The sequence below is a fragment of the Malurus melanocephalus genome, unplaced genomic scaffold (genome assembly GCF_030028575.1).
Source record: "Malurus melanocephalus ecotype Western Australia unplaced genomic scaffold, MMel_1.1 scaffold_362, whole genome shotgun sequence".
Taxonomy (NCBI): Eukaryota; Metazoa; Chordata; class Aves; order Passeriformes; family Maluridae; genus Malurus; species Malurus melanocephalus.
In genome coordinates this window covers 251,020-263,251 of record NW_026623594.1, presented here as the reverse complement: position 1 = coordinate 263,251, position 12,232 = coordinate 251,020, and the positions used below count along the sequence as shown (strand labels likewise).

Below are 12,232 nucleotides of genomic sequence, written 5' to 3'. Positions count from 1 at the left end.
GGGATGCGCGGGGAAGGGAAGGGATGCGCGGCACCGGGATGCGCGGGGCGGGCGGGCGCGGGGCCGGGGCGGGGTGAAGCCGTGCGGCCTCTCCCCGCAGAGCCGCCATGGAGGTGTTTATGAAGGGCTTGTCCAAGGCCAAGGAGGGGGTGGTCGCCGCAGCTGAGAAGACCAAGCAGGGGGTGGCCGAGGCCGCCGAGAAGACCAAGGAAGGGGTCCTGTATGTCGGTAAGGACCGGCTCGCCCTGCCTGCCCCCTGCCCGCCCCCTGCCAGTCCCTGACAACCCCCGCTTGCCCTCTGCCTCTCTCTCCCCGGCTAATCTCTGCCCGTCCCTGCCTGCCCTTGCCTGCTCCTGCGTTTGCCCTTGCGTTCTCCTGCCCATCCCCCTGCCGTCCCCCTTGCGTCCCTACCTGTCCCTGGCCCCGCTCCCCCTYTCCCCTGCCCTCCCCTGCTCCTTCCCTGCCTCAAGCACCCTGCGGCAGGGTGCCCCGGGGCAGAGGGTCGGTGCCTGCAGTGCTCGCTGCCCACCGGGAATCTGCAAGGCAGCAGAGTGAGCTCTGCGGGCAGGAGCAGAGTCGGGGGCTGGTCCCCAGGCTGAGGGGATGGGACCCTCGGGGACTGGAGCCCTTGCAGCTCTCAGTCTGAGCCCGAGAGTCTCTGGGCTCTGTGCCCAGGATGCTGTGGGGCAGGAAAGCAGAGGGACCGTGACGGAGGTGGTGACCCCTGTGTTGGGATGTGCCTGTCTTGGGGCAGGGGGGTGGGGWTCATATGTGCCCTCCTTTAAGAGGCAATGCCCTGGAGCTCATCCCACACCAGCATCTCCCCTGCACCCGGCTGGTGACCGAGGGATCCCTCCGTGCTTCCTTTTGGGCCAGGATCTGTTCAGGGCCAAGTCCTAGAAGACATGGCTGGCAGGAGGAGCAGTTCCTGGGCAGTCTGTGTGCCTGGCTGTGGTGCTGGAATGCCCAGAGAGGGAGCTCAGGACAACCCTACTTGCAGTGGGAGGGAGGAGGGCGCAGGGCTGGAGCTCTGTTCCACTCCAGAGGGCACAAGCTCTGTGGGAGAGCTGAGGCCCCAGAACTGTTCCTCTGGGCAGTGGTGTGTGCGTGCCCTGGGCCCCCTTCCTGCCCAGGGTGTGTGTGCTGGACAGGGGTCCAACAGCTCAAGGAATGCCCCGAGGCCTCATCCTACAGGAGCTGCCCAGCCCCTGCCCTTGCTTCCATCCTGGACACCCCCTCCCATGCCGTGAGGTGTCCTGGGTGGTGTCACTCTGCCAGAAGGAGCCTGTCAGGGTTGGCACAGCCAGCAGCAGCACCMAGCTCCAGGCACYCCGGCTGTGGGGCTGCCCATGCTCTGTTGGCACCGGCTCTGGSTTTGGGTCCTGTGGGAGGTTTTACTCAGCAGCTCGGCTGGTGTTCGCCCTGCCCGGTTGTGCCCTGACGTGGTGCTGGGCCCTGGGGTCTGTGCTGTGCCTGGCACACAGTGGTGGCCCTGTGTCACCCCAGTTCTGGCTCCTGCAAGGACCAGAGGAGCCTTGAGGGGAGCCAGGCAAGTGCTCAGCYCTGCAGCTGCCCTGGCGTGGGGTGTGGGCAGGATGCTGTCCTGGCTCAGGGCCCTGCCAGGGTCCTGGGTATGGCACATGTCAGAGCCCAGCTGTCAGTCCCTCTAACCCCATYTCTGTCTCTTTCTGCCCTCAGGGAGTAAAACCCAAGGTGTGGTGCAAGGCGTAACCTCAGGTAGGGGCCCCTCTGTCTCCCCACCGCGGTACCCCTCTGGCCCTGCGAGCGTGGCCACACTAACGAGATCAGAGGCTAATTGAGGGGCTGATGTCACTCTGCTAAAGCCTCTTATGTAACAGGGCCGGCAACCAAGGATTTGCGGCGGCTGCTCACACTCCTTGCCCAGCTGCAGAGCAGCGTCGTGGCCCCTTCCCCTCCCCAGCAGGGCAAGGATGTGGGAAGAGCCTGACCCTGCCCAGCATCTCCCCATCAGCTCCCCCCGGGTGGTGCAGGGCATGAAGCCACAGCTGGGCACCCCGTTTGGCACGGGAGGGGCACTGATGGGCACCCCCGGCTCTTGCAGTGGCTGAGAAAGCAAAGGAGCAGGCGTCCCAGCTGGGCGAGGCGGCGTTCTCGGGCGCCGGCAACATCGCGGCRGCCACCGGGCTGGTGAAGAAGGAGGAGTTCCCTGCAGACCTGAAGGTGAGAGTCCCCAGGCGCTGCCATGCCCGTGGGGACGCTGGCACAGGCCCAGTTTGGCCGGGAGCCCCTCGGCTGTTCCCCAGTCCTACAGAAGTGACCACCATGGTGCCCAGGTGGTCTCTCCATGCCCAGGGCAGGCGGGCATCGCTGTCCCGAGCGTGTGCGGCCGCGTGTGCCGTGTCTGCGGACGTGTGGGCGCTCAGGCCGTGGCATGGCGGCCGGCGGCGTGGGCCCGCGGCGCATCGCTCCAGCGGCTGCGAGGTGACCTGACAGCTGCGGGAGGGGCAGCGGCTTCCAGCTCGCCGCCCCATGAGCCGTTGGCTTCCAGCTTAGCCCAAAATAGCATCAGCTGAAGAAATGAGGCCACCGCCGCCACCGCCGCTGCACAGGGGGATCGGCTGCCCCCCTTTCCCGCCTGCCAGCCCCGGGGAGGGGTTACCCGGCACCGCCCTCCCCTGCCAGGGATGCAGGATGCTCCCGCAGCCCTGCCAGCGCCTGCAGCCTGTCGAGGCACACGTGGTGCCTGCACTCGTTGTCTGCCCGAGGCTGGGGCTGGGAGCGGTGCAGGGACGTACACACACAGCCCCTGCTCCCGCAGACCTGTGCATGTCATTTCCCAGCTGGGGGGGCTGCCGTGTGCCCAGGGTGCCACCGGTGCCCTCCCCGAGGAGCCCCTTGTGTCCTGGGTGCATTGCTTGGTCTGGCAGGGGCAGGGAGGGTGGGGGCCATGTGGGGGGCTGTGTGTAWAGGGCTGACCTCCCGATTCACTCTCAGGCAGAGGAGGTGGCCCARGAGGCTGTGGAGGAGCCGCTGGTCGAGCCGCTGCTGGAGCCAGAGGGGGAGAACTACGAGGAACCCCCACAGGTGAGGGGACAAGGTGGAGTAGCGAGCACAGGGCACTGTAGAGGGAACGGTGTGACAGTGATCAGTGCRCTGTCCAGCGCAAAGCTGCTGTTGGGCTGCAGAAAGTTGGGGCTCTGTCCCCCACCTGAACTTTCTCACCGGCTCTTTCCTTCCCCATCCCACAGGAGGAATACCAGGAATACGAGCCAGAGGCATAATGGACCCCCATCCTTGCCTCTTCCACCAGCAGCACAACGAACCGCCGGTAGCCCCCTGCTCCTCCCCAGCCGGCCCCGGCCGGTGCCTGCGTGCCGGGGAGGAGCAGGGTCGCCCCTGCCCCGTTCGCTCACGAGTTCTTCCTCCAGTTCCGTTCCAAGGGACCGTGTCCGTGTCTCCGTAACATGTCTAGCAGTGAGAAACACCCGCCGTGTCCCAGCCCCCGAGCCCCGGCGAGCCCCCGAGCCGCGGGTGCTGCCCGCAGGGGCTGRTGTGTGTGCGTGTGCGTGTGAGCGTGTGCGTGAAGCCCGGGTTTATGGCTCTGTCTCCCTCCCAGCGCCATAAACCCCGGCTGTGTCCTGGCGTGTCTGTGTGTGTGTGTGTACAAAGCATGTTTACCTGCTCGCGGGCTGCTGTACATTTCGCTTGCACGCGTGTCCCTGTGGTTCTGCTCTGGTCATCGTGGAACTATTTTTTTTTTTTATATATATATMTMTCTCTATCTRTGGGTGGAYGGGTCTTTTGCCTTTGTGAWCCCTTGGCGCCCTAGCCCGCTCCCCAGCCTGCTGGGTGGTGACGGTGCCTGCGCCCCCCCTGAGGTCCCATAGTGCCGACGCTGTGTTGTGACGTGGCATGGATATTCCCCCGTCGCTGGATGTGCAATACGAGGGCAGCTGCCAGTGACACAGCTGCCCCCGTGTCCGTGAATAAAGCCAACTCTTGTCTGTAGCCCCCTGGTCCTGGTTGTGGGGTCCCTGGGGAGGGGTTGGCCCCGTGCTTTGGTGGCAGGGGTAGTTTTGGAAAGAGGAATGGGGCCGGTGCTGGGGGAGAGGGCAGGACTGGTTGGAAATGAGGACAAGATGCCTTTCTGACTGTGTCACWGCAGGTCACTGTGCCCTGGGCCTCCAGCCAGACTCTGGTGGAGATTTGGGGTGCAGGCAATGTCCCCATATCACTCGCCTGTCTGCAGGGCTTTGCATCTGCAGGGGGCCCTGTACCACAAGGCAGGATGAAGGTAGATGCAAGCCCTGGACTCCAGCCGTGGTTCTCCCCTTCCTGTGTGCCCCTGCTCCCTTCAAGAGGCCGGGGATGTGGCTGGCACCCACGGCTCTCTCCGATGTGGTGTGACCAMCTGAAGGGCAGCTGGGTGTCACACATGGCTGTGGGATGTCCACCATGGCAGGGAGTCCTGTTTCCACCCCGCAGCACAGTCCTTCAGCTCTCCCAGGRCAGGACCACCAACCCATCCTGTATCCCCAGCTGGGCTCCAGCCCCTCAGCTGCAGCACAAGCCGGGGTGAGAGGCTGGGCTGAGTGTCCCTGCCATGAATATGAGATTAGATCCCCCACCTGTGCTGGCTCGCCAGCTTTGCCAGCGAGGAGGGAAGCTGCAGCAGTCAGCACGGACACACAACAGGTTTGCTGATGCCAGCAAATCCTGCCCTGGCTCTGGTTGCAGCAATGCTCATAGCACCCACTGTGTTATTGGAAGGACTGAGACAGCTCTTTGGGGACTGGCTGGCTAATTCCCCTTGAGTATTTTTTCCTTCCCTTGCCCAATTCTGCCATCCATGGGCAAGCAGACCCAAAATAGCAGCAGCATGTCTTGCCCCAGTGCCAGGGAGGGTGTAAAGGAGCTGGGGGAGAGCCAGTGGGGGGAAGAGAGGCCCCTGCCTGGGAGAGCTGGAGGACAGAGAGCTCAAAGTGACCCTTTTTGGAAAGCAGGGTGTCTCCTCTGTGCAGCACCCCCTGTCAGCAGACCTGTGACCCTCAGCAGGGCAGCTCCCCCGGGCGCTGTGTCTGTAGGTGCAGCCGACCTTGTACACAGTGAACACCTTGTCCAGACTCTCTGCCCACACCTAGGCTGTGCCTTGCACTCATGGCTGTAATTTTCTAGAGAGAGGAGAACTGTGAGGCCTGTGTGTGCCAGGAGGGTCTGGGAGCAAGGGGGACAGAGGGTGCCACGTGTGCAAGCTCCAGGCACGAGTCCCCCTATCCTGCTCAGCACCCCCAACTTATCTTAGCAGCCCTGGAAATGGGGTACACAGAAATGGGACGCACAAAAATGTGGGAACAGAGAGAGGGACAGGGCCCCAGCAGCAGCAAGGAGCACGGCTGAGCATGAGGCTTCATCCAGGAAGGATGGAGTCACTGCTGGGAAAAAGAACTCAGGCCCTGTGCTGATTTGCAGGAGTGGTAATGGGATGCCATGGATGGGAACCCCTCAAATACAGCCCAGGGCCTCTGTAGCGAGGGAAGGGGCCCAAGAGCAAGGATGGGTGAGGGAAAGAGCYCTCAGGTACCTCAGCTGACTGCTCCATGGTGTGGGACAGTCCTGAACGGTGGTGGGAGGAAGCTGGTGTTTGTAGCATGCCCTGCTTTGCTCACGCTTTTCTGCTGCCCATGATTTTCAGTGCCAACACCGTGACACCCCAGCACCTTCAAGAGCATCATCTCCTCTGCCCTGGGGGAAGATCTGATACAACAATGAAGACTGAGGATGCAGAAGAGCCAGCCAAGRTCACTCCAACGATCCTAGCTCCCAATGATCCCTAGCCAGCAAAGGGAAGGGTTTGGGCTTTTCTTCCCCCAAATTATGTAATCTGCCATCTCCGCCTCCTGCTCCATCCCTCTGCACAGCAGGCAAGATGTCAGTGATGTGGCACCTTCCTGGGCTGCTGTTGGTCCCAGCCTGGCAGGGACTAAAGCACAGCCCTCAGAGTTGGGCTCTGTAGGACACGAGGGGCAGCCACCTTCCCTGTGGGCATTTCAGGCACTGACCACCACCCCTTTAACAACAGGGACTGGGGTGACTGGGCTCAACTCACCTGCTCATAGCCTTGGTGTTAATCCTTCTGGAATTGTAAATGGCTCTGTCTGTGTTCCACTCACAGATAACACAGGCTCCAGCCCTGTGCAGGTTTTCAGCCCATTTTGCCGAAAGCCTGCAGTGACATGGAGCAGAGGTGGTGTGGGGAGAGGGAGGCTGTGGAGACAAACGTTTCATCTGACCCTCTGTGCTGGTACCAGCTCCCTCTCAGGAGTTTTTGCTGAAAAGCACAAATAGAAACCTCAGCATAGCTGTTCTTGGTGAATGTTTTGGCTGGGTAGAGAYTAGGACCTGGCAGGACAGAGATCTCCTTGGCTTTTGAGAGGGTAGTGAAAAGCAGAGTCTGCTTATCTTCCAGCTCATCCTGTCTTTATCACCTCCAAAGCTCATGATGTTCCAAGCACAGCGTGCTGCTCAGTTCCTAAGAACCAATCCCAACAGAAAACAGATCCAGTGAGAAACAGTCCCTTGGTGGGCACCACGCAGCATCCACCACAATCTGAGCAATCCCATATCTCACACAGAGGGTGCGATTGGCTGCCATGGCATTGGCACAGAGCAGAGCCATGGGGGACCTCAACTCTCCTTTACTGGTTCAGAGGATTTTCCACTGTTTGCCCYGAAGCACTTACCAGCTTGGTACAGCTCCTAAAAGCAAAACTGACTCTGCAAAACCAGTCCCAAAACACAGCAAAAACTATCCACACRCTAGTCAAGGTCTTCAGCTGTCTCGTTCTGTGCTGTATCAGCGAAGCTGAAGGATGTGTGGAAAAAAAAAAAAAGGGATCAGCAAAGACAGGGCCATTCCTGAGGGCAGCAGCTCAGGGTGCAGCCTTGGTTCAAAGCCTCTTCCCCACAGAAGGGARCTGCTTTGGGAAGAGAGGGCTTGGAGGGATACACGGAGTGCCAGTTGCAGGCAGGACTTCAGTGTGTGTTTTCCAGTTTATTCCTTCCTGGCTGTGGGCTCAGGAATGAGCAGCTGAGGGGACTGGATCGGGCAGCAGTGCCTGGCCAAGAGCARGAGCTCCTGGAGTTACAGCAGGGGGAAGCACCTCACCGCAGTTGGGAGCTGGACCTCGTCTGCAGGGAAGAGAGGGAAGGTCTTTGCTGGAAGGAGAGGGGGAAATGCAGTGCTCAGGGTCCCACCGAGCTCTCGGGCTCCAAACCAGTGCTATCAGAGTTTACCCAGTGTCTGCTGTGGGGTGAAGATGTCTGCTATCCAGGACATGTCCCCCTCCCCAGGACTGACATCAGAGGCCAGCATGTCAGTCCCAGGCCTTGTGGAGGTAGAAAAATCAGTCACATCTTGTCTTGCTACTCATTTGCTGAGCTCCAACCAACACATATTTACAACTGGGTGATTTCTATGGGCTGGTCACTGTCTTGGACAGACTGAGAAGTCCCCTGACCAATGTGTGGTGCTGCCCATATCCCAGGGCCATCCCTCAGGCATGAACAGCTTTGTCTTTCACAGGGTCTTTTGCCTTGGCCCTTGCCAAGAGGGAGTGTGGAGGTCTTTGCTTTGTGAACAGCACTCACTCACTGAGCTATCAGATGCCGAGGCAGGAGAAATCTTCACTCCTCCCTGAGACCAGGCAGGCTGGTGAGAGTGCAGGATAATGCCCAGGTGAGAACCCTGCCCAGCAGGAGGACCAGCCTGAGGGTCCCTCTACCCCAAATTCTCAGTGCAATTAAAGTAAAATATGAAGGACCAGTGGAGCAGGGGGGCAGTGACAGACTCTGTCCCTGTCTGCTCCCCTGASTGCCAGCACACACTGCTTACAGAGCCAGGACAAAGCCTACAAACCACCTACAAACTCCTTCTTGGCTTTTTCTACAGTAAAAGGCCTTGTTGTTTTCTCGAGCTCGTGTTCCTGTGCAGGAATAACAAAACAGTTGTTACTACGGGCCCCAGGAAGAATCACAGAGCTACAGTACAGCATCCGGCAGCTGCCCTGCCCTGCCTGACGGCTCCAGGGAGTTTAGTCACAGCAGCTGGGGACCCTGGGCTGAAAAAAAGAGATGTGTGAACTCCTGCTCCCTTTGCTCACTGCCCTTCTAAGCCCTTGCTGATGTGCCCCTTCCCCCAGCACAGCAGGCAGTGGTGGGAGCATCCCCACTCCGGGCTCCCTCGGCGCGTCTCCGGTCAGATGCACCGACCCATAAAGCAGAGTTCACCCCACTCTCCCCGCCCCGAGCTGCTTTTCACAGGCGCTGGGTGAGTGTTACTCACTACAAACGTCTCCCCCCACTCGTCAGAGCAGCATCGCTGTGATACACACGGAGAGGGAGGGCTGTGCAAATGGAGCGTGAGTTATGGGCTGTCGGCAGGGAAACGAGGAGTGAACTCACCGAGTGTTTCCTTGGATTGATCCTCACACCCACCATGGCAACACAACAAAAAGGAACATCTGGAAAAGGCTGGGTGAGGCAGACAGATGTTCTCTGACAGCTCACCTGCTCCCCAGGGGGAGGAAGTGACTGTGGCAATGGTGATGGAGTTGGTGAATCCAGCCAAGGGGCTGCTGCTTCCCCACGCCACACACATGGCACCCTGCTAATGCCATGAAGGCAGGACAGGATCTGGACCTTGAGCCTGCCACAAATGCCACCAGCCAGAGCTGAATCCATGACAACCCAGGCTCAGTGACAGCATCTGAGGAGAGCCGTGCTCGACACTTCCTGATTAACACCAACATCCCGGGCTGCCAGTGGCGYGTTCTGCAGCAAGACATGCCCTCACACATCTGCGCCCAGAGGAGCATCCTGCACCTCCAAAGACCTGATTTTCACAGCACCTAATGAGCTTTTCTGACTCATGGCCCCATCCCATGCCCAAGTGCTTCATGTTCTCCTTGTCCTTACCCACTATGGTGCATTTGTGTGCTGTTAATGCAGCCAGGGCATTCACTTCATCCTCACGGATTGAGCTGCTGAAACGAACCCCTGGGAAAGGAGAGAGAAGTGAGGAGTCCCTGCCTCTCTGCCACAAAGGCACTGYAGGAAAGGTTTTTGATCTTCTGAAACAGTAGCATCTGGTTGTGATAGATGATTGCATTGATGATCAGAGGGCAGGAGCAYCTCTGCCATGCAGACAGGGTGGGAGAGTTGGGGCTGTTCAGCCTGGAGAAGAGAAGGCTCTGAGGAGACCTTAGAGCCCCTTCCAGGACCTAAGGAGAGCTGGAGAGRGATCTTTTACAAGCAAGTGGAGTGATAGGACGAGAGGGAATGTCTTTAAGCTGAGGGAGAGTAGATTTGGATTAAATATTAGAMAGAAATTCCTCCCTGTGAGGCAGGTGAGGCAGGATGCCCAGAGAAGCTGTGGCTGCCCCATCCCTCAAAATGTTCAAGGACAGTTTGGACGGGACTCTGAGCAACCTGGTCTAGTAGAAAGTGTCCCTGTCCATGGCAGGGGGTTGAAACTAGATGATATTTAAGATCCTTTCCAACCCAAAGTATTCACTGATTCTGTGATTTTCTATGTTGGTACTTTCCCAGAGCTCTCTCTCATTCTGTGCTGAGAGATCCAGTGTGTGGCTGGGTTGTTCCCCAGGGTCATCACCCAGCTCTGGCTGACAGACRCTGTGCTGGGGCCCCTCTCAGTGCCCAGAGCAGCTGGCACAACTGSCCTCTCTGTGCCTCTGTGCCTGKCTTTGCCCCCAGCWGGTCCTGTGGCCACATCCCTGTCTATACCCAGGATGATGTTCTCAGTCACTGGACACTGCAGTGTCCTGGRTACAGTGTTCTCCATCCCACAGGGCTGAGGCAGGGCCTGTGTTCTGGGGTACCTGGGACAGAGGGTGCTGGCAGGCATCAGATACCCCCCAGCACATCCACACCAAGGCAGCTGGAAAAGCAGTGCTGTTTTTAGGGTGCAGGGTGCTTTTGGATCCCTGGGTAACATCCTKGTCACTCCAAGGCACTCTCAGCTCTGGGCATGCTGAGGGTCCTCCTGCTGGTGACATGGCTTGGGGACAGTGTGGGACACATGGCTGTGGCCAGAGATGGGATCCTGGTGCCCCCGGGCATCCCCTGCCGCTGCCATTTGCCAACACCGCACCACGTCCCCACCCTGCCGAGGGCAGCCATGAAGGTGACACTGCTGTGCGAGGCCGTGGGGACCCCCTCACCCTCCTGCCGGGCAGTGCCACAGGGGTCCCCTTCCCATCCCCACCCTGCCAGCTGTGTCCCTGACCCAACGAGGCACCGGACAGTGGACGCTGCGGAGCCAGGCTGGGGCTGAGCCGAGCCGTGCGCTGCCCGCTCCGGCGTGTGCGGGCTCCGGCGGCGGTGGAGGAGCCCGGGGTGCGTTCACGTGGCGCTGCCCGTGCGGCGTGGGAGGTGGGCCACGGCGCCCGGGGAGGGGGTGCCGTGCTACCTGCGCCAGCACCCCCTCCGCCGAGGGAGAAGGCGCTTTTCAGGCAGCTGCCTGGCTCCTCCCGAGCCGGCAGCGCGGGAGTGCGTTGCCAAGGCAATGGGGACCATCTTACTCATCCTCCTCGCTATTGTTCTCCTGCCAGCCCTGAGGTGCCCGGGCGGGGAGAGGAGGAGGAGGAGGCAGCCAGCCTGGGATGAAGGCAGCCTGCGGGGAGGGGAGGATGCTCCCCATGACCACCCCCCACCCTCCCCGGCCAACCCTGGCAGGACGGGGACGCGCTGGTGGCAAGATGCCGATGGGGATGGGGAGAGACGCTGCCAGCGGAGCTGAGAGCGGCAGGTGGGGGCAMATGGCAGCAGGATGTGACCCCGCAGCCTCCAGCCTGCGGTAAAATCCCAGCCAGAGGCCAGGATTGTCCCCTCCTCTGTCAGGATTTGTCCCAGTCCATGGTGTCCCTTGGACCCGAAAGGGAATGTGTCTGGGACTGATCCCACAGGACACCGTGGGATGTAACCCCACACCCGTGCCTCACACTGAGTTAGTTCCCTCACCGCTGTAGGAATGCAGTCGGGTCCAGTCAATGCTGCAGGACTGGGACCARCACGCAGCACCAAATGTGGGGACAAACGGCTTGAACAGGGCACAGACACATTGATGGGTTCAGGGATACACCGCCCACTCCAGCCTCTCCAGCCATCTATTGGAGTGCCTGTCGGTGACATTGGGGTGCCTCGCTCTGCCCCAGGGAGGGAGGGGGGCAAGGATTTTTATTCAATTTCCATATCCTGCCTCCCTATTTTTAGCCTTCGGGGTTTTGTTCCACGCTGGCTGTTTACTGAAAAAAGCATTTCCAACCTCCCTTGTCTCCAAGCAACCAGGTGTGCCAGCTCCCATGGAACCAGCTTTACCCCATAGATCTATAGGGCTGGGCGACCGGTGCTAACGTTAACTCCAAGATGGCAAACCCTGTCTAACCTTAGATCCACCCTCCCCCCCGTACCCTATAGATCTACAGCTCCCGTCTCTGTGCTGACATCCCTGGGTCAGGGAGGGGACCCTGGTCCCATAGGGTGATGAGGGACAGTGGGAAGTTTGGGAGGTACGCTGGAGGTTTTTTGGGGGGATGCAGGGATGCAGGTGAGGCGAGCAGGCCGCCTTCCCCCCCGCAGCGCGAGCGGGAGTGCGTGGGAAGGAGTTAGACAAAGCCTGAGCCCGGGAGCAGAGGCAAGCGCTGCCGGGAGCGAGACGGGGCCGTTCTTCCCTCCCCGTCCTCCCCCACCCTCGGGCGAGGGGTACTCGGGAGCCCATCTCCATCCCGCCACGCTGGCACGTTGTCCCGGTCCCTCGGGCTGACTGGGGTGCAGCCCCCTCCCCGGTAATGCCCGGGAGGGAAGCGGCCGTCTCCATCACCAGGTAGGAGCGGGACTGGGCTCTGTGTGGCTGTCACCCCCCACCCGCGGGACCTGAGCTCAGGTTTGGGACCCTCTGACTCTGCCGGTCCCGGCCATGTGTCCGGCTGTGCCCGAGTGTAGCGGGGAGTGCCGGGATGCTTGTTCCCGGGGCGTGCGGGGCGGTGATGCTTTGGGTACCGGGGGGGCTGTGGGACGATGGGGGGCTCTCAGCACGGGCCGGTGTGGTGACAGCGATCACACCGCGGGGCACACGGTGTGCCGGGACCCCAATTATCCACGCGGCAGCTGGCTGTCCTTCGCCTCCCCACTGCTGCCGGGGGCGCCGGGGCGGGCGGCAGCCGGGGGGAGCGGC

General features: G+C 60.7%; 2 protein-coding genes across 2 annotated transcripts in view; both read left to right on the top strand.

Moving 5' to 3' along the window:
• SNCB (synuclein beta) overlaps positions 1-3,756 on the top strand; it is a 4,453-nt gene extending 697 nt beyond the window's left edge. The window contains exons 2-6 of the mRNA XM_057378509.1: positions 101-228; positions 1,699-1,737; positions 2,084-2,202; positions 2,977-3,066; positions 3,231-3,756. Of these exons, the coding sequence (XP_057234492.1) occupies positions 101-228; positions 1,699-1,737; positions 2,084-2,202; positions 2,977-3,066; positions 3,231-3,263 (409 nt within the window). The 3' untranslated portion in view covers positions 3,264-3,756. The remainder of the gene's footprint in view (positions 1-100; positions 229-1,698; positions 1,738-2,083; positions 2,203-2,976; positions 3,067-3,230) is intronic.
• A 7,958-nt stretch (positions 3,757-11,714) lies between these two features.
• GPRIN1 (G protein regulated inducer of neurite outgrowth 1) overlaps positions 11,715-12,232 on the top strand; it is a 4,205-nt gene continuing 3,687 nt past the window's right edge. The window contains exon 1 of the mRNA XM_057378527.1: positions 11,715-11,881. The gene's annotated coding sequence lies outside the window, so the exon portion shown is untranslated. The remainder of the gene's footprint in view (positions 11,882-12,232) is intronic.